Raw genomic sequence first — 25,106 nt, forward strand, 5'->3', positions numbered from 1 at the left:
GTGTCCTTGTGCGGAAATGACACACGGTCCCGTCACGTCACGCGAGAGCGGAGCGCGCGGACCCTCTCGCTCACAAGATACACGCGTGCACACTCACACACGCACACTCACACAAAGCGCCAAGGGGGAGGGAAAGCCGGGGGAGCCAGACTCGGCCGTTCTTTTTTTTTTCTTTGACATTTATTTATTTTTTTAAAAAACACCCACAAACCCACCCGAGACCAAGAGACCAAGTGTCCCCACCCTCCTTTTTTCCACAGTGCCTAAGACAGAGCCAGGTAAGCCCCTTCCCTCTCCCCAACTTTCTCAGCTTGGGCCCCGAGGCGGCCCCCCTCCCCGCGCGGTATCTCATTGCGGTGCGCTGCCGGGATGACTGGCTCAGCGGCTCGGAGAGCGGGCGCATCGGGCGGTCTTCCCTGCTGGCGCAAAGCGGCTGTGGGAGCCATGGCCGGGTTCTCGCGGCCGAGCAGCCCGGCCGCCGCCACCACCACTACCGCCGCCTTCGGTCAGTGGGAGGGAGGAAGGGCTATTTCCCCTCCTCCTGCCGGGCTTCCAGCTTCCCCAAGGGGGGCTTCTTCCGCGGGATTGTGGGGGGCTGTACGGGGTGAGGAAAGCAAAGCCTTGTGGCAGCTGCCGCAAGCAACGGGAAGGGAGCCGCGCTGCTAGGAAGGGCTGGTCGGGAAAGGTGCTTCAGCGGGTAACCAGAAAACCCGGCCGTGGCCCCAGCCCGCCTTCTCTCCAGTTTGTTTCAAGTCCCACCTCCGCCGTCCTCGTTGCCTAGAAACTGCTCCTCGGATGGCAACGGGGATCCTCTTTTTTGCGACGGCTGGCGGGGGCTGGGGGCTGGCACCGTGGCTGCTGCGCCTGCCGACCGCGGCACTGTGGCCGATTAAGTTCTTTAAAGTTTCTCTCATTGCCACTCAAGTTTGCGAGGGGGAGGGAATGTGTCCCTCGCGTCGGCCATTTGGTGGGGGTGGGGGTGGAAAAAAGAATAGCCACGTGACCCGAAGCGCTGTCTCGCAATCGTATTGGGGGGTGGGGTGCTGAATGTCTTCGCACCCTAGGTTACTTTAGCCAAAGGGTTGCGACAACCATGACTGAGAATCTACAGACTTTTAGGTTACTTTGCCTTAGTGGACCAGTTTTCCGGACCCAAATACTTCTTTCGGGATAAGCGGTGGCCTTTTTAGTCCTCATGGTCGAATTGGCCAGAGACTTGAGAAGTAACATAGAGAGCAGAGCAAGGTAGATAGGGAGCTCAGAGGAGCAAGCAGAGAGGTATCTGCCAGCCCCAGCTGCAAGATGGTGCTGGCAGAAATAGGGACTTGATAATGTAAGGTTTGAGAATACAGAATATGAGACCCATAGAAGTTTCTATGCACATTCAAGTCACAATGAGCCAAACATGAGACTTAAAGGGAGGCTTGAATAACAATCAGCATTTAATCTTCGATCGAAGCTTAAAGACATGATGGTCAGTTGTTCCCAACATACCCCAAGGATTTGCAGGGAAGAACTACCCTTCAGAGAAGGTGTACCTCCTTTTTATACAGTTAAGAGACATAGAATAACATCCTGGCTTTACAATACTACTCACTAGCCTTATCAGCATTATCTCTTTCCTCTGTTCCCATGATTGGCCATTTGGCCCCCTGTTGTGAAGGCCGCAGTTCAAAGGTGGAATATGTTCTTAGACAGAAGGGGGGACATATCAAAGGTGTCAATTTTACAGCTCTTTACAGCTCCATTCCAGGATAAGTTCTATGCCCATAGATTGCAGATTGATAAAGAGTTCAAATGGCAAGGATTTGACATTTGACAGATATTCTACAGACCCTAATAACATTGCCACAGGAAGTCAGTTGCAGGGAACAAAAGGCACTTGTTCCCTGCAAGCATGCAAGCTTATATGTTACAAATGCAAGGCATAATATAAGTGTGTTACAGAAAACAAATATTTATACGAATCAACAAGTTTGTATCCTTATTACTATTCCCCTTCATTCCACCCTTTTATTTTTAAAAAATGGAATGCTTTCCATTGTAGTAAAGATATTGCCAAATCAGGTGAAGTCAACTACCCCAGTTCAGGGCTGCCCTGAGATGTGTGTGATCTTCGCCACTTTGGCAGTTTTTCCCCTGTATAGTTTTTTCCCTGGTCATCAATTTTGTGAACAAAATTTGTGAGATAAATTTTCCCACAGATACATCATTTTGCTAACAAATTATGTAAAGCAAATGTATTCTGGGATATAGTTGTTGTAAAAGAGCACTAGCAGTTGCATTAGTCATTATTGCAAGCATTGGCTGTAACCTTAAAATTCTATTTAGCATATACACATGCTTCATACCATCGGCTAGGCACATAAGCGATCTGGAGCATGCTAATTAAGAGTTATCACATCCGTCTATAACCCACTCTGTCTAGTTATATTTACTAGTGAGTTACTAGGTTTAATTTCAGACTGCAAGGTTACAGTAAGCAAAGAAAACACCCTTGCTTGGAATGTATGATTTTTCACACTTGTCATTGCATTATATTCTCCTCCTATTTTTCCTATGCATAAGAAAATTATTCCCAAATATCAAACCATTGCATTACATCAATACATCTTATATCTTCAGGAATTGTGATATCACTATCTCTTGGGACTACTGTGGTCTAATTCAATGTCCCAATATATATGAAGTTTATATGGGAGCAATCACAATTACAGGTGAAACTTGAAAAATTAGAATATCATGCAAAAGTTCATTTATTTCAGTAATGCAACTTAAAAGGTGAAACTAATATATGAGATAGACTCATTACATGCAAAGCAAAATAGTTCAAGCCGTGATTTGTCATAATTGTGATGGCTTACAGCTCATGAAAACCCCAAATCCACCATCTCAGAAAATTAGAATATTACATGCAATAAATAAAACAAGGATTGTACATAGAACAATATCGGACCTCTGAAACGTATAAGCATGCATATGTACTCAGTACTTGGTTTGGGCCCCTTTTGAAGCAATTACTGCCTTAAGGCGGCGTGGCATGGAAGCTATCAGCCTGTGGCACTGCTGAGGGGTTACGGAAGACCAGGATGCTTCAATAACTGCCTTCAGCTCTTCTGCATTGTTTGGTCTCATGTCTCTCATCTTTCTCTTGGCAATGCCCCATAGATTCTCTATGGGGTTCAGGTCAGGCAAGTTTGCTGGCCAATCAAGAACAGTAATTCCATGGTCATTGAACCAGGTTTTGGTGCTTTTGGCAGTGTGGGCAGGTGCCACGTCCTTCTAGAAAATGAAGTCAGCATCCCCATAAAGCTCGTCTGCAGAAGGAAGTATGAAGTGCTCCAAAATCTCCTGGTAGACGGCTGCGTTGACCCTGGACTTAATGAAGCACAGTGACCAACACCAGCAGATGACATGGCTCCCCAATCAACATAGACTGTGGAAACTTCACACTGGATTTCATGCATCTTGCAGTGTGTGCCTCTCCATTCTTCCTCCATACTCTGGGTCCTTGGTTTCCAAATAAGATGCAAAAGTTGCTCTCATCAGAAAAGAGGACTTTGGATTACTGAGCAACACACCAGGTCTGTTTTTCTTTAGCCCAGGTAAGACACTTCTGACGTCGTTTGTTGTTCAGGAGAAGCTTGACAAGAGGAATACAACATTGGAAGCCCATGTCCAGGATCCGTCTGTGTGTGGTGGGTCTTGATGCATTGACTCCAGCCTCAGTCCACTCCTTGTGAAAGTCCCCAACACTTTTGAATGGCCTTTTCCTGACAATCCTCTCAGGCTGCAGTCATCCCTGCTGCTTGTGCACCTTTTTCTTCCCCACTTTTCCCTTCCACATAACTTTTGATTAATGTGCTTTGATACAGCAATTTGGGAACATCCAACTTCATTTGCAATTATCTTTTGAGGCTTTCCCTCCTTGTGGAGGGTGTCAATGATGATTTTCTGCACAACTGTCAAGTCAGCAATCTTTCCCATGATTGTGATTCCTATTGAACCAGACGGAGATGCCATTTAAAGGCTCAGGAACCCTTTGCAGGTGCAGCTTAATTAGAGTGGGACACTTTGAGCCTAGAATATTGCACTTTTTCACAATATTCTAATTTTCTGAGATGTGGATTTGGGGTTTTCATGAGCTATAAGCCATAATCATCACAATTATAACAAATCACGGCTTGAACTATCTTGCTTTGCCTGTAATGAGTCTATCTCATATATTAGTTTCACCTTTTAAGTTGCATTACTGAAATAAATGAACTTTTGCATGATATTCTAATTTTTCGAGTTTCACCTGTATAGTGTCCCAGTACTCCCCACTGGTGTGTATCAGTTCACAAGTACAACAATAATAACAGTAATATTCAGTGATACAGTTACAATAACAAAATCAACACAATCCATAGAGTGCAAAGTTGTACAGCTGCTTTTAGGATCTTCAGGTGGAATAGAAGAGGCCAGAAAGTTGCTACTCCTGCAACAAGAAAAAATCACAAACAAAATCTTTGCATATCATCATGACTACATCAGTTTTTGGAAATGTTCATTCTCAGTAGATCTTCTCCAGGAACCACTTTCCACGGGTGTAGTGGTTTGCCCTTTGTCTCCAGTTTGGGATGCTGCTTCAGTGGTTAGCAGGGCTTCAGTGGTTAGCAGGGCCAACTACCAAGGGTCTGTCCCAGGCTTGGCTAAGTTTTTTCCTCACATCAGTTTTTATCAGGACTCAATCACCAACAGCAAATTCAAGAGTTATGGTTTGAGCTAGCAGTCCTTTGTTTCTGAGGTAAAGAAGAGAGGCCAAGTATACAGTTCTTTACATGCATACCTTTAGTCTCATATGGTGGAATTTCCCCCATTCTGTCCAAGTGTGGAAATCCAAACATTATTTCAGAAGGCAGACGATTTAAATTTCATGGAACATGACATTCCCACTGCCTCTGATTGAAGCACTTTTGCAGTAAAATGAGTAAATTCCACGTATTTGTCGCAATTCAAGGCATCCAGAAATTTTCAAAAACAAATCACATGATAATCTAACTACATTGTAAAACTCAAGTCATATACCCTAACTTAGATTTATATCAGATAGATTCCTTTCTGGCAGTGTTAATCATTTTTTATTCCTGATTGACCTATTAACAGCACAAAAGTTTCGAGGATTGCTCTGGTAGTAGATAGAGTATAGTTACATGCCAATTCTTGGATGGCATTTGTAGAAGAAGAAAAAGGACTCATGAAGGATCCAGATCCCAATGCAGGAAGGATACAACTTTCGCAGAGGTACATGTGCCACAAATGCCCAGCAACCAAATGTTCAAAAGGAAAACACCTTTACAGCAGCACAACACATATACATATTACAATAGAACAAATGTCTATTAAATAAGTTTCTACTTCATGTGATAATACTCATTACATTATTATTATTAGTAGTACTACTACTATTACTACTGTTCCCTTCAGTTAGGAAGATTGAAATCAGTGGGGTCAATTTGAGATGCTGCTGACTCCAGAGAACAGGAGATTGAATGAACAAGTCTAGTTGATGCTCTACTGTGCCCAGTTGCTGAAGCATCTGTGCATTGTTTTGAGAGGGCAGATGAGGGTTGAGTATCCTGGACCCGCTTTCAGATGCCACACTTCATACGACACATAGGCAAACAATTTGCCCCTTTAGTTCATTGCCCCTGATTGGTCTTGCTGTCCTGAATTCTTTTTACTATCGACTCAACATGTGCAAGCTTTTCAGCTGTGGTTGAGATTAGATTCCATGAGAAGGTGGAGAAAAGAGGATGTCATAAGAGTTGTTGCTTGAGGCTCCCCAGTAGGGATCTGCATTAGCTTTTACAAGGAGTAGGACACATTTTAATTCCTTAGGAAGCCATGAAAATTTCATGTGGCAAAAAAGCATCTTTGCTTGCTTGCTTGCTTGCTTTTGGTGTGTAGAGATAGTGTTATTCCGACTAAGCAAGACAATGTGCGACTTCTTGCAACTGCCATTTCATTTGGTGATCAAATAGGCACACAGTAGCTATCATTATCACTACTGGAGAGAACAATGTTTTTAATTTTGTGGGGTACACACCTAAGACACTCAAGCTACCTGGGAATTCCTTTGTTGTGACTGCTAGCTAATGTTCATAAGCATCCCTTATTCAGGTAAATGCCAGTGGTAGGGTAACTGGAATGGCAAGGGAAGTAATACCTCAGACAACTGAGTTTTTTCCCCTTGTCCTCTTATTCTTTATTATTTGTACTTATCTTTATTATTTTGTAATAGTATATTATAGCAGCAGTGACACCATAAGAATATAGAAGAGATTTGGGGTAATGAAAACTGGCTAATGATAGGCCTCTTTACAAATTACAGATGTTAATACCTTCACAGCATTTATATCAATGTAAGCATGAATAGGATTACAGTCATAATTGCTTGCTGCACACGTTCATGGAAGTGTTTTGTAGCAATTCAAAATATTATATTGGATAATATGGAACCTTGGATGGACCCTTTCACTATCATATGTACACAAGTCCATAACCTAAGGAATTGTATTAAAAATACTTAGTCATAAGACATTATTCTCAAAAAGAAAAGGTTTATTGTTAATACCCTTTAAAATTCTTTCGAAACCCCACATAGTTGGCATCATTTTACCTTCCTTTTTAGTGGTAATTTTATTAAGAATTACAATAGCAAAAAACCTGAAACAAACAAAAAACTAAAAGAATTTTAAAAAGTGTAGAAAAGAAAGAAGAAAATGAACAATTGAGAACCAGAAAAGGGAAAAAAAGAATATAGCAAAGAAAAAGAAAAGAAAAATATATATAATAAAGAAGTCACTTTCCATATCACGTATAAATAATTTTAGGAACTTATCTCTTAAAATACAGCAAATGATTTCTTATTCACATATCTAATATATTTATCTATAAATAAATCCATAAAACATCATCATTTCAGTGTTGATGCCAACAAAAGTCCATGAATGTTTTCAAAGTTTTCAAATAACGTATTTATACTAGGAGCACTCAGCTTACAACCATTTGTTTAGTGACTGAAGTTAAAAAGGCAAAGAAAAAGTGATTTATGACTGTTTTCCAATGACTGCTCCAGCATCCCCATGGTCACATCATCAAAATTTGGATGTTTGGGAACTAGTTCATATTTAGCTAGTTAAATATGCTAACTAGCTAACTAGCTCAATAGTTGCCCTGCCCTGGGGTCATATTATCACCACTTGCAAACTTCTGATAAGCAAAGTCAATGGGGAAGCCAAATTCACTTTCCAACCGTGTTACTTAGTAATTTCAGTTATTCACTTAAGATGCCAACAAAGGTCACAAAATGAGACAAAACTCACATAACTGTCTACTTAGCAACAGAAATTTTAGGCTCAATTATCATAAATTAAGGACTACCTGTATTAGCCTTGATCAAATAAACCAGCTATATATTTCTTCTAGTAATCATAATCTTTGGTCCATTCAAATTTCATTTCATTTCTCTTTGTTCCTTCTCATAAAATTCTTAAAAACTTTAATGAGCCTCTTTTGTAAATCCAGTATTGGAAAATTATACAGGCCAGATTCTGTTTTTTTTGTTTTTGTTTATCAAGACATTAGCCGGTTTCTTTGGTATATCTAATGTCTTTTTCCATGTCACTCTGATAGTCTGTTATATTAAAATCCACTTTAAACTTAGTTTGTGTCAACTAGAACATCTTTTAGACACAGTCTATCTATAGAAGCAGACACTATTAAAATTACCTTTTGGGTCAATTGTTTAAAAATATCCTTCAATATGTCCAGTCTTAAGATATTTTGCTTCACTCTGCAACTGTAAATTGAAATTAAGTGTTCTCCTTTAATTGTAATCTATAGTTCCTTCTAGTTCCCTCTAGTGTTCAGTTTTTAAAGTCTTGCTTTATTACAGGTAGTCCTCGACTTATGACCGTAATTGAGCAGGAATTATTGTCATAAGTAATTACAATAATAAATCAAGACCCTCGAATGAATGGAAGTAATTTTCTGTTATGTTTTGCAGCTGTCGTTAAGCAAACACTGGGGTTGTTAGGTGAATGCTGCAGTTGTTAAGCAAACACAATATTTGTTAAGCATGCCCATTCAAATGAATGGGCATTTTTTTGCCCGAACCCCTACAAAAATCTATCATGAATCACATGATGGGAATACTGTGACTGGTCATAAAGTTGGCTGGATGACATGTCATTTGATCTCAGGGGGACAGCATGATCATTTATGACAGAAATGATATGGGGATTGCTAATAGACCAAAAAGCACCCATTCCATGGCTACCATAACTTCAAATGGTCATAATATGACCCTTAAAGTGAGGATTACTATTTTGGTTTTTTTAATTCAAAAAAAGAATTTTTTGACAGGAAGGATTTTGTATTAATTTTTTATTAATTCCAAATCTTATTTCAAATCTATCTGGTTCCTTAGTTTATTTGTAACTTTCTAAAATCAAAATTTTAATTACCCTTTTGCTGTTTTGGTTTATTGGTGCAATAACCAATGTATCTAAAATCTCCCTTCAAGGCCATTCAACTGAATAGGTGAAATTGAAGAATAAAATGGACTGAAACAGTATATGTGTAGACCAGGAGGGAAAGCATAGATTTTTTTGTGCACACTATACACTTTTGTTTCTCATGAATGGAAGTCTGATGGCCTAAATAAAGCTTGAGGAAAACAAGGAACTATCCATGAATGAATCTAACTTTTTTTAAAAAAATATTTTTTAAATATTATTTTGTAGAGGAAAACAGTTGAGAGTTCTGAAATACTGGTTTAATAGCCAAATGGGGGTGTATATAGATAAACAAACTACTATATTTCTGGGTCTATATTATGTCCCATAGTCTAAAGAATATATTTGCCTGTTTCCCTTAACAGTTATGTCAAATCCTGGTAACATTTCAGCCATCTGTTCTACTGTATTGGAATAAAATTAGAAAATGCTTATTTAGTGTCAAAGCAATGACAAATATGTATACCTTCATACACAATAACCTCATAGTCATTAAGTAAGTAAATAGTTCCCATTGATGATTTGATATCAGACATGATTTTCCTTACTAGGAAAAAAGGAGGGGATATTTGCAATTGTTTCCCTCCCTATTTATTTAAAATGCTTATAAAGGGATGTTATTTTATGTTGTAATACATGAAAAATAATGTACTTAAAGCAGTTGCAGAGGATTGGAAGATGCACGGCCACCAACTATTTCTATTGCATACTTCTTTTGTTTGTTTCAGATATTGGAAAGAATTTATTTCAACATCTATGACCCATAGGATGGCAGCCTAAGTAATTAGAATGAATATAAGATAACCCTTTTTCTAACAAAGAACTAATTGTTCCAAAGGAATTTAATAGATCAAATGTATCCCTAAGATTTCCAATCCAGTGTTAGTTTCTTGAATGCAGAGTTCTTTTTATGGAAATAATTGCTCAAATCTCCTTTGTCTTTACTTAAAAGCTACTCTAAAAAGCTTGAAATTCCTGTAATAAAATTAGAAGTAGGATCGGAAAAAAGAAAATATCTTCCCTCCATCCCCCACTAACTTTCATTGTGGAAAATCAATTTAACTGAAATGACTTTAAAGGAAGAAGTCTCATTCACAGGAAGACTCAGTTGGATCCAAGTCTATCATAAATACATATACTATTAATGTCTTATGCTTAGATTAGGAGTATCTGTGTTGCTAGTCTCTGAAAGAACAAACACACCAGCAACAGCTCTGATGAAATCTGGAACTATTGTCATTTTTTACATTCTTAATAACATTAATTCATGACCCAAGCAACATATTTTATACTAGCCTACCAAACAGCACAAGCAAATGTCGCCCTTGCATAGAATTATAGTATATTGTTGCCTAAAACCTAAATATGGCCTACAAATTGATGTACATCTTACTTATGCACCAGAAATGTTACATTTGGGTCATTGATTTACATTGTGCTTATATTTCATCTTCTTTTTTTTCTTGTTCTATTAATATAGAGGAACAGAATATGAATTCAGCTGAATTATTTGATGATGAAGATAATACTGACGGTACTGTTCTTTAAATATATTTCCTTATCAAATTATAATATTTATCTAACCAAAGCCAATATTTATTTTGATGTAAGTATTGTGACAATGAATTGGGCAGTTTAATTTATAAATGTTATTTTTTCACTCTCCTATTAATGTTTTTTTTTATTTTTCTAACATATTATGTACATTATGAGAAAATAGAGATGTTATACATGTTCAGTTCTAAATAAAAATAGATGATAACCAAACACTTTTATTATGAGAAAGTATTAGCAAAATTATGATTGGAAGGTTCACTCGTTCCTTAGTAAAATCTTGATCGTTCTACTGTCCTATATCAGCAATATGAAATATGCCTGAAGGCAAAATGTAAAAAATATTTTCGATCTGAAGGTCAAAGTGAGTCCAGACAAGATTTGAGGAGGGTCATGGCCCCAAATAGGTAGAACATATTTCAGATGGCAGCACCATCTTACTGTAGACATATAACCTCTAGCATACATTCGTAAGCAAGGCATAGATTAATATTTGCATATTCATTGTTATCATTGTCATAGGAGAGCAATTTAAAGCCTGACTGAAGCTGGTGTGGGAGTGGTTTATAGAGGAAGGTTGCAATTTTTGTAGTTGAAAGGTTGGATTTTTTTTCTTTCCTTCGATGCCTCCTGTATTTTTCATTATTATTAGCATAACATGTTGCCAGTAACTGAATTTGATGTAAAACTTTGCAGAGATTGTAAAATTCTCCCTTTTATCCTTTCATGATTTCTTCCCCCCCCCCTCCCAAACCAGTTTTTTCCTATGGATGGGAGCTACCTGAAGCCGGGGACAGGGCAGTCAGGGCCAAGAGGAAAAGGGTAGGGTTTGAAAAAAAGGAATGGGCTTACTAGATGTTTTTCAGATAAGTTGAGGCCAACCATGTGGTTGGACAGGTGTGCACACCCTTCAACTAATATTTTGAAGGACCTTTTTTATTTTATGACAGCAATCAGTCTTTTGGGGTAGGAACTATCAGCATGGCACATCTTGCCTTTGGAATCTTTGCCCACTCTTCCTTGCAAAAGTGCTCTAAATCTGCCAGATTTTAAAGGCATCTCCTGTGCATAGCCATCCTGCAAATTACCCAACAGATTTTCAACTGAGTTCAGGTCCAAGCTTTGGCTTCCTCATTCCAAAACTTTGATTTCTTGGCAAAGCCATTTGTTTGTTGATTTGGAGATATCCTTTGGGTCATTGTTGTGTTGAAATTCCTCATCATAGTCAGCATTTTAGCTGACTTATTATTCCACCTTCACTAAAGCCCCAGTTCCAGCTGAATAAAAGCAGCCCAAAAGCAGAGTGCTGTCCACCACCATGTTTCACTTGGGCATGGTGAACTTTGAGTGATGTACAGTGTTGTTTTTGAACCAAATATGCTTTTGGGAATTATGGCCAAAAGGTTCAACCTTGGTCTCATCAAACCATAAACTTGGGAATTGTTTTGTACCCTTCTCTTGACTGATACCTTCTAACAATGAGATCCATTTGATGCTTTGTAAGCTCTTTGCAGACCTGGTCTGCTGCTGTAAGAGGCAACTGAATAAATGTCAGAAAAGCCCTACTAAAACAGCTGAACTTTGTATGGGCTTGATCAGAATAACTTGAATTGATGGCACCTGTATACTGACTATTACCGTATTTTCATGCATATAACCCGCGGGCAATGTGCGTTTTTACCTACCCCGCATGCCGCCGCGGGGTATAAAAATGGGCGGGGTATACGGAAAATATTTTACACGCAAAATGGTTTCTTCTCCACGGCGCAGTGTTGTTTTTCCTGGAACTGCACCGGCCGTGTAAAAGGGCTGCGCACGGCCGGCGCGCCTTGGGTTCCGCTTGAGATCATCTCGAAGCAACGCTCCCTTCGCGCCGCTTCTCCTCCTCCTCCTTTTCCTGGGGCGGGCGGGAGCGGCGAGAAAACGGGGGCCGCTGTGCAGTTTGCAGCAATGGCAGAGCTAGAGGAGGGGGAGGGACGCAGCTCGGGTCAGAGCGGGCTCCCTTCGCTTCGCCTCCAGCAGATCGTCGTCGTTCCTAGCTAGAGGAGGGGGGGGACGCAGCTCGGGTCAGAGCGGGCTCCCTTCGCTTCGCCTCCAGCAGATGGTCGTCGTTCCTCGCTAGCCGGCCAGACCGCCGCTGCGGGTTATATAAGAAGGCGGGGTGTATAAAAACTTTTTTACATAAATCTTGAAAACCTGCGGGTTATTTGCGTGGGCGGGTTATTTGCGTGGGCGGGATATATGCGTGAAAATACGGTATTTACCTCAGTTTGAACCATATCCCTATTTATAAGAAGATGTACACACTTATGCAACCATAGTGTACATTTTTATTGTTATTTTCCCAGAAAAAAAGATTTCAGTTTGTTTTTCATTTGAATTGTACACCTTATATATTACGTTAAGGGTGGGAAAAATTCTGAAATGATTTATCCTGATCTGATTGTTTTACATCTGAAAAATCTGTCATTTTAACAGTGGTTTTTATATCCAGTGTATGTATGAGTGTATACAATATCCTCGTTCTAGTCTATTCAGATTAGGCAACAAAGTGCAGAACCCCGCCCCCCCCAAAAAAAACAAAAGAAAAGGAAGACAGAAAAGCAAAGAAGTGGAAATCTAAGTAGCTGATCTTACCCAAACACCATCAATTATATTTTTATATCCACTATATATCATATCAAAACATATGTCTTGAATCAGTAGCTTATGAATTTCCTATCTGATATCTGTGTTACTATTTTTCTTTAAATTAGGTATTAAAAATAATATGAAAGGAGAAACTGATAAAGAAGATGAAGTGCTAGACTGCTCTGTGATTTCAAGACCTGAAAAAAATTCACTGGATGGTTTAATAACTTGCCTACAAGACATCAACAAGCGAAAACGAAGCTCATTTGGTTTGGATGGTTCAGGGAACCACAAAGAAATCCTGCCAAGTGTGAAAAAAAGAGGCATTACACAAGAGGTAACTTCTTGCATATAGCATTATTAAACATATTATTTTATCCTGGGATTATTGATAAATATACATTCATGATATACATTTATATCAACAGTGAAGTTGATATAAATGATTTCAGTCTCAAATGATTTTGGCTGTGAAGTTCTGTTCTTGCATTACGGAAGTAACTACTGTATAAGACATTGTTTTGTGCAACTGCTCCTCAAAGATTAATCATGGCTATTACATGTTGAGCCTTGATATATGTACAATCTTGGGTTAGTGAAAAAAAAAAGGGAATATTTCAGCTATTTTTTCTGGGACAATAAAACTTATTTCCTTGCATTTTTAAGGTAGAATGTTCAGTGCATGTTTGCCTTTGTAATGTTTGAATAAGCATTAGGCTAGTAAAAAAATACGATCAGATTTTAAAGTGTGAATATTCACATATGTTTTTATGTTTTCCATTTTACAATTTGATATTGATGTTGTGAGACAAAATGTGTTTGCAAAATATAGAAATCTGTTGTGTACTGAATTACTGAAGACAAACAAAGCAAAATATTAGAATGAATTATGACCTAATGATAGATGGAGAAATTCAAGAAATAATGTATATCAGATACAAATTTATATAAGCATTTTGCATTATTTTGATGTCTTCATTAATTCATTATGGCCATTTGCAGCTTCTTTGACATTTCCTGTATTTCCTTTACCAGAAGATAGTTATTGAGATACCAATTTGGACATCATATTAATTCAGTTGTTATACATAATAGCTTAGATTAAAAGTCCTTCTTTGAAGGATTTCTGTTTGTGGAAATCATTATATTGAATAGGGGATGGAAATAAATAAAGGAAATATTTTTCCAAATTCTTACATTTATACTCACTGTTCCATCGGGAAATCTAGCCTTGCAGATGGGTGAAACAAAGGTACTTGAAAGAGCAGAGTAAAAATAAGTCACATTTTTTTTCTGCTGGTGATATTAATTAGGATCCAAGCAAATGAGTCTGATGCAGATTGTTTGAAAGGAGCACATGTTAACATGAGCAAAAGATTTCTCCTAAACAGTTAATAGCAATAGCACTTAGTTTTATATACTGCTTTACAGTGCTTTTCAGCCCTCTTTAAGTGGTTTACAGAGTCAGCATATTGCCCCCCAACAATTTAGGGTTTTCATTTTACCCACCTCAGAAGGATGGAAGGCTGAGTCAACCTTGAGCCTGGTGAGATTTGAAGTGCCAAATCGCAGGCAGCTGGCAGTCAACAGAAGTAGCCTGTAGTACCGCACTCTAACCACTGCACAATCGTGGAGTGGCTCCAGAAGGCTTGACGTTGCTGCTTTGATGGCTTTTCCAATTGATTATGCATGTAGAATAGACTGTTTGGTGTAGTAGTTAAGGTACTGGGCTAGAAACCAGGAGACTGTTAGTTCTAGTGCTCTCTTGGATGGGAAAGCCAACTGACTTACTTTGAGTCACCTTATCCACGGGTGTCAAACTCAGTTGCTGTCAGGTGACATTTTATGACCTTTTTCCCATTCATGGAGCTGGAGTGGGTGTAGCCTGCACAGGATGCATCTGGCCTGCGGGTCGCCAGTTTGACACTCCTGCCTTAGCCCAACCACCTCAGCCCAACTACCTTACATGGTAGTAGCTGTATGGAAAATTGTAGGTGGGAGCATTATATAAATCCCTTTTCTTCAGAATAAAAAGATGATGAAAATGACAGTGATAGGTGTATTCAAACAATACTTCCACAGGTATTGGGGGACAGTTTGAATTAGCTGTGTCAAGTCTTTCAGAGGACTGAGCTGTTTTAATGCTTCTGAGAAGAAATGTTTTGCTTCTGTGCATATGTTTTATGATGTGATATGTTTTATACAACCATAATTTATTTAGATGTATACTTTCCCCTATTATCTCGCAATGCTCAGGGTGACTTCCAATAATAAAATCACAATTAAGATAATATTTGAATTGTGAACATTAGAATAACCTTAAACATTATTATTAAAAATATTAAAAATATAAAAATATTTAAGGTCAAATCTAGCAAGACCACTTAAACTTAACAGAGCACTTTTCCATGGAACACTAATGCTATGGAAAAGGTTAGGCCTAGAAAAAATGAATTGTTCAGAATTACTCAATGAGCATGAGCTCATTGGTAACCTTAAACATGTGTCACCTTGGCACTAACCTGACAGTGTTTTTCATACTTTGGGTCATGATAGGTCTAGTGGGCACAAAACTCATACCATTACCTGAAGAGGGATTTATGATTAATAAGAAATGGGGAAGGATTGAGAGGAAAGAAGAAAATTATAAGGATCAGGCTGGAAGGGAAAGGCAGATGGACTGTGATTATTAACTTGGAACACCTGCACTAAGCCACCATACCCTGTTTTGTAACCTCCAGTATATTTAGACAAATTTAAGAGAAGATAGCTTAGGTTCAGGTAAGGGCTCCTCCCCAACATTGATGAATAAGAATGTCTGTTTTGAAAATGAAATTGCAGTTTAAGGACTAATACAAATTATGGGATGGAAATCCTTACTGAATATATGGACCTCTGCTATTCTGACTGGAGCAAAACATAGCACCATAGAATTATGCAGTTGGAAATGACTGCAAATATATTGTCTAATCCTCTGCAGTTTACAATCAGTTATACCATCCTCCAAAGGTGAGACTCTTGTTAAAATCTTCAGTGATAAAGAAATTGCAGCCTTCAGAGGCAGATTGTTCCACTGTTGTATGGTTTCATTTAAATGAAAGAAAAACCTTCTAGCAATACATTTTTCTCATTTAAATAATGGATTCCGTGGCAAGGAAATATAGTTCATTACCATAGGTCCCCATTTTATATACCGTATTTTTCAAATTATAAGATGCACCGTTTTGAAGAGGCAAATTTAAAAAAAGTAGGTAGATAGAGGAGAGAGAGGGAAAGACAGAGATACGGTAGGTAGGTAGGGAGAGAGAGAGAGTAGTTAGGTAGGTAGGTAGATTAAGGGAGAAAGAGAGAGAGAGATAGAGAAGGTAGGTAAGGTAGGGAGAGAGATAGGGAGAGAAAAATAGAGAGAGAAATACAGTAGATAGGTAGGGAAAGAGAGTGGGTAGGTAGGTAGATAAAGAGAGAGAGAGAGAAATACAGTAGATACGTAGGGAGAAGGAGAGAGTAGTTAGGTAGGTAGGTAAAGGGATAGAGAGAAAGATAGAGAGAAATACAGTAGATAGGTAGGTGTTTCTGCTGGCACAGCACTTGATCAATGTAATTCTCATCAATCAATTAAAGAGCTTTCCAAAAGGAAAAAAAAAGTTTTTGCACTCTGCAAACCTCTTCACAAAAACGGGCCTGTTTGCATTCCAAAAAAATGCATGAATAGCCTTGGGGGGGCTTGCAGAATGCTCCTGGGGGGGTGGGGGGGCAAAAAAAATGGCCCATTTTTTTGCAAAAATGGTCCTGTTTTTTGTCAAACAAATTGCATGCATAGCCTTATGGAGGCTTATAGAGTGCTGCTGGAAGGAGGGCAAAAATGGCCCATTTTTTACTCATTTCCGCCCTCCCCAGCCCCCAGGAGCTCTCTGAAAGCCTCCATAAGGCTATGCACAGCCATTTTGGTGAAGGGGCAGGGCTTCGGGAGGCAAAAAATGCTGTATTCAATGTATGACACACCCAGATTTTCAGCCTCTTTTTTGAGGAAAAAAGGTGTATCTTATACTCCGAAAAATACGGTATGCGTCCTCTTGTCTTTTTGTCAGACTAAAATCCCAAGTTCCTTCAGCCAATCTTCGTAGAACATGTCTTTGTATCATAGTTGTCATCTTCTGGACCTATTTTTGATTGTTATTCCTTCTGGAAAGTGGTGTCCAGAATTGTACTTCAGGATGCAGTGCAGAGTAGAAGAGAATGAGAATGTCACATATGTTTGATTCAGTGCTTTTGATGCATCCCAAAATTGGGAGTAACTAATTCCCAGTCTGAGTAACTGGTTCACACTGCTGGCTCATGTTCAGTTTATTGTAAATACCTCACCCATTTTCTGATGTAATGCTTCAAGCTGCAAATCACACATTTTATATATGTGTCTTATATTTTTTATTGTACAAATATAAATGTAGAATCTTACATCTCTATCTGTTCAAGAACTTTTCTGTTTTCAGTTCTCCAACTTGTTCAGATTCTGCTTGAATTCCAGCTGCTATTGTATATTGTAGTTTCATGAATATTCTGATAATATCCTTTGCTCTGAACAGGGTTGGATTTCTTCTGAAGTAAACAGTGTGCAATGTGGAGATTCTCTTGGATAATGTCTAGTTTGATGAAAAGAACGATTAGGGGTGACATGATAGCAGTGTTCCAATATCTCAGGGGCTGCCACAAAGAAAAGGAAGTCAAGCTATTCTCCAAAGCACCTGACGGCAGGACATGAAGCAGTGGATAGAAACTAATCAAGGAGAGAAGCAACTTAGAACTGAGGAGAAATTTCCTGACAGTTAATACAGTTAATCAGTGGAACAACTTGCCTCCAGAAGTTGTGAATGCTCCAACACTGGAAGTTTTTAAGAGGAGATTGGACAGCCATTTGTCTGAAGTGGTATAGGGTTTCCTGCCTAAGCAGGGGGTTGCACCAGAAGACCTCCAAGGTCCCTTCCAACACTGTTATTCTGTTACGTTATATGGACAGCAAATATAGGTCTTCATCATTCTGTTCTGTTCTTTCATAGCTACTGCTAGAGTAGCAGATAGAGGCTGTGGAGAGAAAAGCCTTTGGCCAGCTGTGATTATTTCTCAGTTTTACACTTTCTTGGACCTAGAAACATTTCACAACTCATAATCTTGTCCTCTCTAGAATAAATGGTCTTTTGTTATTTTTAGCATCTTCTCCAGAAGACTCTGCCTGCCATATACAGTTTAATCAGGAGACACTGCTGTTCCGTCAGAGATCAAGTGGTTGTGGTCCAGATAATCTTATCAGTGGCAATCTTTTTGCTGTTGAAGATGATTGATTCTAAAAGGCAGAAGTTATCTACCACTTGAATATCTTTAGTGTCAATTCTAATATTTTATGGACATTGTCAATTCTAATATTTCAATTGAATTCCATAACTATTAATGGTACTAATATTAATTTTTCTCCTTGGCCCTTCTAGTTTTTGGAATAGCAAAAACAAGCATGCATTTATGGAAAGATATGCAAGTGTTACCTAGATATATTTATTGGAGGAAAATTTCTTGGGAATCTGTTTTATCCTGCAATCTTAGGTTGATAAGATAGAGAAGCAATATTACATGGGATTTTAATATATACTTCTTCTGTTATTCTGTCAAATAATTAATTTTGTTTTATTTGTTAAATATCAACTTACATTCAGGATTGTCTTCTGATCTAAATAGTAAGCAGTAACAAATGCCTGCTAAAATAATACTCTGTTTGGTTAATGCTAGTTAAATTAATATTAATTTAGTTGCATTTCGTCAATAGATATAATGATTTATGATTTAATGGAATGTTACTGACTTTTAGAGAACTAAGTTCAATTAACCTAATCTACAACTGATCTGATGACAAGATGCTTTAGATTAAAGCAATGCATTGTTTAAATTCAGATAATGTATTACTTGTTTGTTAAGGATAAGTTAATAATTTGTTCAAAGTATTTTAAACTAATGACCTGTTTGTTTATTGAAAGGATCAGACCTCAAACTTGAAATGCCGAGATGGATTGCCTACTCAGGAAGATGTTGAACAGCCAAGCAAGAACAAAAATTCCAGTCTAACATGGATTTGTGAAGAAACTTTGAATAACACAGTTATGCCTTCATATAAGAAACCTCTTTATGGGATCTCTCACAAAATTACAGAGAAGAAGACTTTGCCAGGAACAGAACAGTTTACTACCTTTGAGTTATTTGAAAAGATTAATCCTAGCAGTCCCTCCAGTCTTAGGACTTTGAATGAGCAGCGGAAAAGAGAAACAAGCAATATTACTGCCGAATCTGATTCAAATATCTATTCTTTAATACAAAAAATGTTTTATACACTGAATACATTAAATTCTAACATGACTCAACTGCATAGCAAAGTCGATCTGTTGTCACTAGAAGTCAGTAGAATTAAGAAACATGTCAGCCCAATGGATGCTGTTGCAGAATTCAAGCCCCCTCCTGAGTATCAACTCACTGCTTCAGAACTCAAACAGATTATGGATCAAAGTACATCAGGTGGTGATCTGGCTTGCCGATTACTTGTACAACTTTTTCCAGAACTCTTTAGTGAGGATGAATTAAGTAAAGCCTGTACCACATGTGGTTATCTTAACAAAAAGAAACTTGAATCACTTCATCTGCAGCTCATCCGAAATTATGTGGAAGTCTGTTATCCATCTGTGAAAAATCCTGCTGTTTGGCAAGCAGAATGTTTGCCTCAGGTCAATGACTTTTTCAATAGTTTTTGGGCTCAGAGAGATATGGAGAATAGTCAACCGGATATACAATCCTCCAGTTTTTATGAGTCTGATCATATTAATGATAAAGATGATGATGAAGTTCTACCTATTGATGGAAATACTTCTGTTGCCTCAGAATGGGTATTTGATGCTCAGGATATAAATGAATTTTTAGATGAAGCATCTTCTCCTGGAGAATTTTGTGTATTTTTGCTACACAGATTGTTTCCAGAACTCTTTGATCATAGAAAATTGGCTGAAAGATACAGCTGTTATGGAGAGTGTGGAAAACAAGAACTTGATCCTCAGCGACTTCAGGTAATCCGCAGATACACAGAAATTTACTTTCCTGCTATGCAGGAGAGAAAGGCTTGGTTACAGCATTGTGTTCAGCGAATAAATGATGAACTTGAAAGCATGTATATGGATGACAGTGAGAATGAACAGATAAGAGATGATTGCTACGATTCTTCAAGTTTGCCTGATGATGTGTCAGTTATAAAAGTAGAAGATAATTTTGAATATGAAAGACCGGGTAGAAGATCAAAAAAGATTTGGCTTGTTCCCATAGACTTTGATAAACTTGATATTCCTTCCCCCGATTTTGATGTTCCTGTTTCAGATTATCTGTTAAGTAAGGAGCAGCTTAAGAATATATATGAAAGTAGCTTGTCAATAGGTAACTTTGCTTCTCGATTGCTAGTTCACTTATTTCCTGAATTGTTTACTCCTGAAAACTTAAGGAAACAATACAATTGCAGTGGCTCATTAGGCAAAAAACAACTTGATCCTGTTAGAATTAAGTTGATTCGACACTACGTGCAAATGCTGTATCCAAGAGCTAAGAATGATAGAGTATGGACACTGGAATTTGTTGGGAAACTGGATGAAAGATGTCGTCGAAGAGATACTGAACAAAGACGCACATACCAGTTGCAGCGAAAAGTCCATGTACCGGGACCTGAGAGGAGAGAATTCCTGACCTATGCAATAAACCCAGAACGATTTAAAGAGGAATTTGAAGGGCCACCATTGCCTCCCGAAAGAAGCAACAAAGACTTTTGCAAGATACCACTTGAGGAACTTATTGTTCCTCCACCAGACTTTTCTGTGCCTTCTCTATATTTGCTGTCTGATAAAGAGGTAAGAGAGATAGTACAACAAAGTCTTTCAGTTGGTAACTTTGCTGCCAGACTCTTAGTAAGGCTTTTTCCAGAGCTTTTTACTTCAGATAACCTCAGACTGCAATACAACCATTCAGGGGCTTGTAACAAGAAGCAGCTTGATCCTATCAGACTGAGACTCATCCGCCATTATGTTGAAGCTGTTTATCCTGTTGAAAAGATGGATGAAGTTTGGCATTATGAATGTATACCAAGCATTGATGAAAGATGCAGACGTCCAAATAGAAAAAAATGTGACATATTGAAAAAAGCCAAGAAAGCAAAAAAGTGATATTCTAAGTTTCCAAAGATGGTGACTTCAATTATTTTGAAGTAGCTTGAGAGGTCAATGGTTTAGCACTAGGACAACTGATCGATATTTTTTTTTCTTTTATATGTGTTTACACATGCAGGAATGGGTAAGAAGTTGGAAGTTATAATCCAGTGAAAGTCTCTCTTAAAAGCCCTACTGAAACAAATACATATGGTGGAAAAATATATTTTATAGCTCCGTTTTAGTATGCCTTTATGTAGCTTAGATTGCTTGCTGTTTTTTCAGTTACCATCTACCTAAACTGGATCACAAGGAACCACAAATTATTAGAGTTGATCTAATAATATATCGTATAAATATAATATTCATCAATGGAAATAGATTAGATTTTTAATTTTTAAATAGTAATTAACTTCTTTAAGACAGTTCTCAATAGGGACCTTTATCATTTGGAAATTAATAATTTTTTAAATATTTCAAATCTCCAATTTTAAAATGTTATACCTCTTTAAAAAGAATGGAAAATCACAGTAGTTTCTATGCTTGTGGATACTTCTTATATCAAGTTTGAATATTAGGAAAGGAAAAATTACAAAATCAAGTTATTACATTTTAAAAATAATTTTTCATTTTGTAGTTGGAGTAAAAATTAAAATCATGGGTTATTTAACGAGTGTTTATGTTAAGATTGTAGTATTGATTTCATTTTTTATTCATATAAATTATTTTATTGTTTTCTGTATAATCTTGATAAAAGAACTACTGGTATGTGTGGAGATTGTGAAATATAGAATCCTACTCTGTACCGGTAAAAGTGGTGCTATTACCTGTTATACTCACTACTTCAAAAAAATACTTGAATTGAGGAATGTGCAAAACACTTAAGTCCATATTATTTTTATCAGTTAAATTACTGCAGCTTTTAAACTGTTGAAAATATTAAATATACTATCTATATTTTTATTTGAATTATATACTAAGCTCTATTGTATGTTGATTAGTATCTTCAAATACAGTGACACCCAAATAATTTCATTATCGCAGAGATTATAAATTTTTCTTTAACCATTTAGTTGATCAAAAACATTGATTATATAGTTCCACTAAATACATGTTCAGTAAACATTAAAACATTTTGGTTTTTTTTTCCTGAAGAGTATTACAGTGTCACAACGTGTTACATTGTGTTATTTTTTCTTTTACTGCAAGTCATGAAATTAACATAACACAATAAAATCATATTCCCAAATTGACATTTCCTTGTATGTATTGGGTTGGATTAGATCCAAACAAAGGTAACAGTATTTCAGTCCCACTGAAATCAGTCACGACTAACAAGTTCCAGTAACTTGTTCCATGGATTTTTACAAGACTTCCAGATCCAACCCACTGATGTTTTTTTCCTGAAATGCCCATAAATTGATTTAGAAAAAGAAACTGTTCCCTGCCTGTGGATTTGCTGTTCCCCTGAATAGTGTAAATTGCATATATAATGATCAGTGTGTACACTTGAATGCTCTATAGTAGAATGCTTGTTCAATGCTAAGGATGATGTCATTTACTTTCCATCATTTCTAGTATGACACACTTGTTCCACTTGCAAATAATGGAGCTTTGTCTGTGTCTTCGGGGTCACCTGAGTAGTGCAAATGGGTGTGGAGCCTTCCTGGAATTGCTGAAATGACTGCAGGTGTAGACTAGAGATAGATGATGTCATATCCCTCCCCCTCTGTTGAGAGAGGGCTGTTCAGTTTTGATATGGATGGCCTCTTTGACTCCTCTTTAAGAGCCCTCTCTCAACAGAGGGGAATGATACATTATCAGTCTACAACACAGTTCTTTCAGCAGTTTCAAGAAGATTCCACACCACAGGTGTCAAACTCACAATGTCACGTTGCCGTTGTGTGACTTTTGTGACATTTTTCCCATTCGCACAGCTGGGGTGGGTGTGGCCTGTGCATGACGCCCCGGCCCATGGGCCACCAATTGCTCCACACCCGTTTGCCCTACTCAAGTGACCCTGAGACAGATAAAGCTCCAAGTGGTCTCTACTACTATCTAAAAGAATGCAAATGACCAGCTGTCTGCAAGGAATATAAATCCTTCCATTTCCCACCATCCAGTCAGAGCTGAAGAAGCTTCTTGGATGAGAAGTGAAATGTCTTCAAAGAAAAACAAGAAAGTCCAGTTGCCTCTTGAAAAAGCACCTTTGGGATTTTAGTCTGAAAGCAGAAAGATGCTTTAGAGCAGACGGGAACACAAGCCAGAGCACATGCCAGCAACTCCCTCAACCACAATTATTCTCTCCTAGGATCATGCACCGAGATAGGGCAGCTGTGTGCCATTCCAGTAAAAGGCATCATTGAAGCATTTGCAGGCAGAGCTACTTGCAGCTGTACACTCTGAAGCACCGTTTTGCCTTCTAATTGAAACTGCTACACAACACTTTGTTGTGGCAGTGAGGTGTTGATACAATTACTGTGTGTGACACATTTCTATTTATCCATTTGTATAACATATGTTACTTGGATCTTAATATGTACCACATGTCACTTTAGAAAAATGTTTGTTTTTTCTGTTCTGAAAATAATGGATTTTTAATGAATTAAAAATAAAGGGGTAAATAGAACCGTGAGGAGAGAAATGGATTGATTAGAACATTTCCTTTCCTAACTTTCTACCAAATTTCTCTCCACTTTGTCTTACGTGTTGGCTTTAAAATTCACACTGGCTTTAAGTAAAACAAGTGATAATCTTCACAAATATGATGCAAATCTGTATCTTCTACTACTTCTGTTCCTCAGCTGCCTTATGAATGTTTCTTCTATACTGTACTGGACCCTGAGAATCCTGGCTCAGTTTGATATAGCAGTACCACACTACTTTCTCCCACTCTCAGGGCCAGGGTCGATTTCAGTTTTTTCTCTCAAATAGCTTTCCTAACATGCTATATTTGTTTAGCTGAATGTACCACTCTAAAAAGAGAGTAAAGAAAATATTTTCTGATTTATAATAAGTAAATAAATGTTAATCTGAACTAAAACTTATACATTTATATAGAGGCATTAATGTTATATCCCTCAATTTAGAAATAGCAGTTTTTGTTGCTCATCTGAACATGACAAAAATCACGTATCAGGTTTTCGGTTCTAGTGAACTATGAAAGAGCCGAAAAGCTGTGGCAGAACCTTCAGGACGCGTATTGTTTTCAGAATTTAAAACAAAGCATCACTTCTATATTGTGTCCTTCCATACTTAATTCTGATTTTATTTTCCTGCTGGGTTGTTTCCAATCTTCCTGTAATTCCTTCCCTTCCATATATTACTGCAATAAAATAAAAATAAATGTGCTTTTGTTATCTTATTGCTAAAATAGGTGTCAGCGAAACTGCAGCACAGAATTATTTGTGTGTACAGTATCATTTTGGAAACATTTTAGTTTTGAATGATCAGCATATCCTCGAAGAGCACAAAATCCATTTATACAATTTTTTACATGAAATTTATTGAACTACAATTAACAGAATTTTATTTTAATATAAGATTTTTAATTCACAAATATACCATTATAAAACAAGGCTCTGTGTGTCTCTCTCTGTATATCTATCATCTATCTATCTATCTATCTATCTATCTATCTATCTATCTATCTATCTATCTATCTATCTATCTATCTATCTAATTGTCCCTGAAAGGGTATATGTAAGAGTGTATATGTAAAAGTATATATAAACATTATTTTTTAAATATTTTCTTCCAGTTCCTTAGCTAGTTGGTATGCCCTCATAATTTATGTATGTAAAGTATCTCTGCATCTCTCTGATAGATGAGCCAGAAGGATGAAATCCAGCCAAAGTCTTCCGCCAGCTGAATAAGTAGCAGAATGGTTTTGAAAGGTGCCTTCACTAAAGAGAAGTATTGTACTTTGCAGCAGTGAGATAAATTAAAATCAGATATATGAACTTTGGTACAGGGCCTCATGTCTTTTCTACTGAGCACCTGAGTTGCCATAAGATCACACGTCCATGGAAGACTGAATATGCAGAGCTGCACTGAACACTGATGTAAACATTAACTCCCTTTTATTTCTCTTTTAGAGCTTTATACTCACTGGATTTTGAAGTGAGAAAATGCATGGCAAACT

The 25,106-nt window shown here is 37.7% G+C and overlaps 1 protein-coding gene across 1 annotated transcript; it reads left to right on the forward strand.

Annotated features, from left to right (window-relative positions):
- BEND3 (BEN domain containing 3) lies at window positions 1-24,285 on the forward strand. Its single transcript, XM_087718688.1, has 4 exons — window positions 1-278; window positions 10,045-10,098; window positions 12,875-13,086; window positions 18,770-24,285. The coding sequence occupies exons 2-4, from the start codon at window positions 10,056-10,058 to the stop codon at window positions 20,978-20,980; spliced, it is 2,466 nt and encodes an 821-aa protein (XP_087574814.1). The 5' UTR covers window positions 1-278; window positions 10,045-10,055; the 3' UTR covers window positions 20,981-24,285.
- Window positions 24,286-25,106: the final 821 nt, after the last annotated feature.

The sequence above is a fragment of the Thamnophis sirtalis genome, unplaced genomic scaffold (genome assembly GCF_051295495.1).
Source record: "Thamnophis sirtalis isolate CommonGarterSnake01/CBP01778 unplaced genomic scaffold, rThaSir2_p1.2 scaffold_6, whole genome shotgun sequence".
Lineage (NCBI taxonomy): Eukaryota > Metazoa > Chordata > Lepidosauria > Squamata > Natricidae > Thamnophis > Thamnophis sirtalis.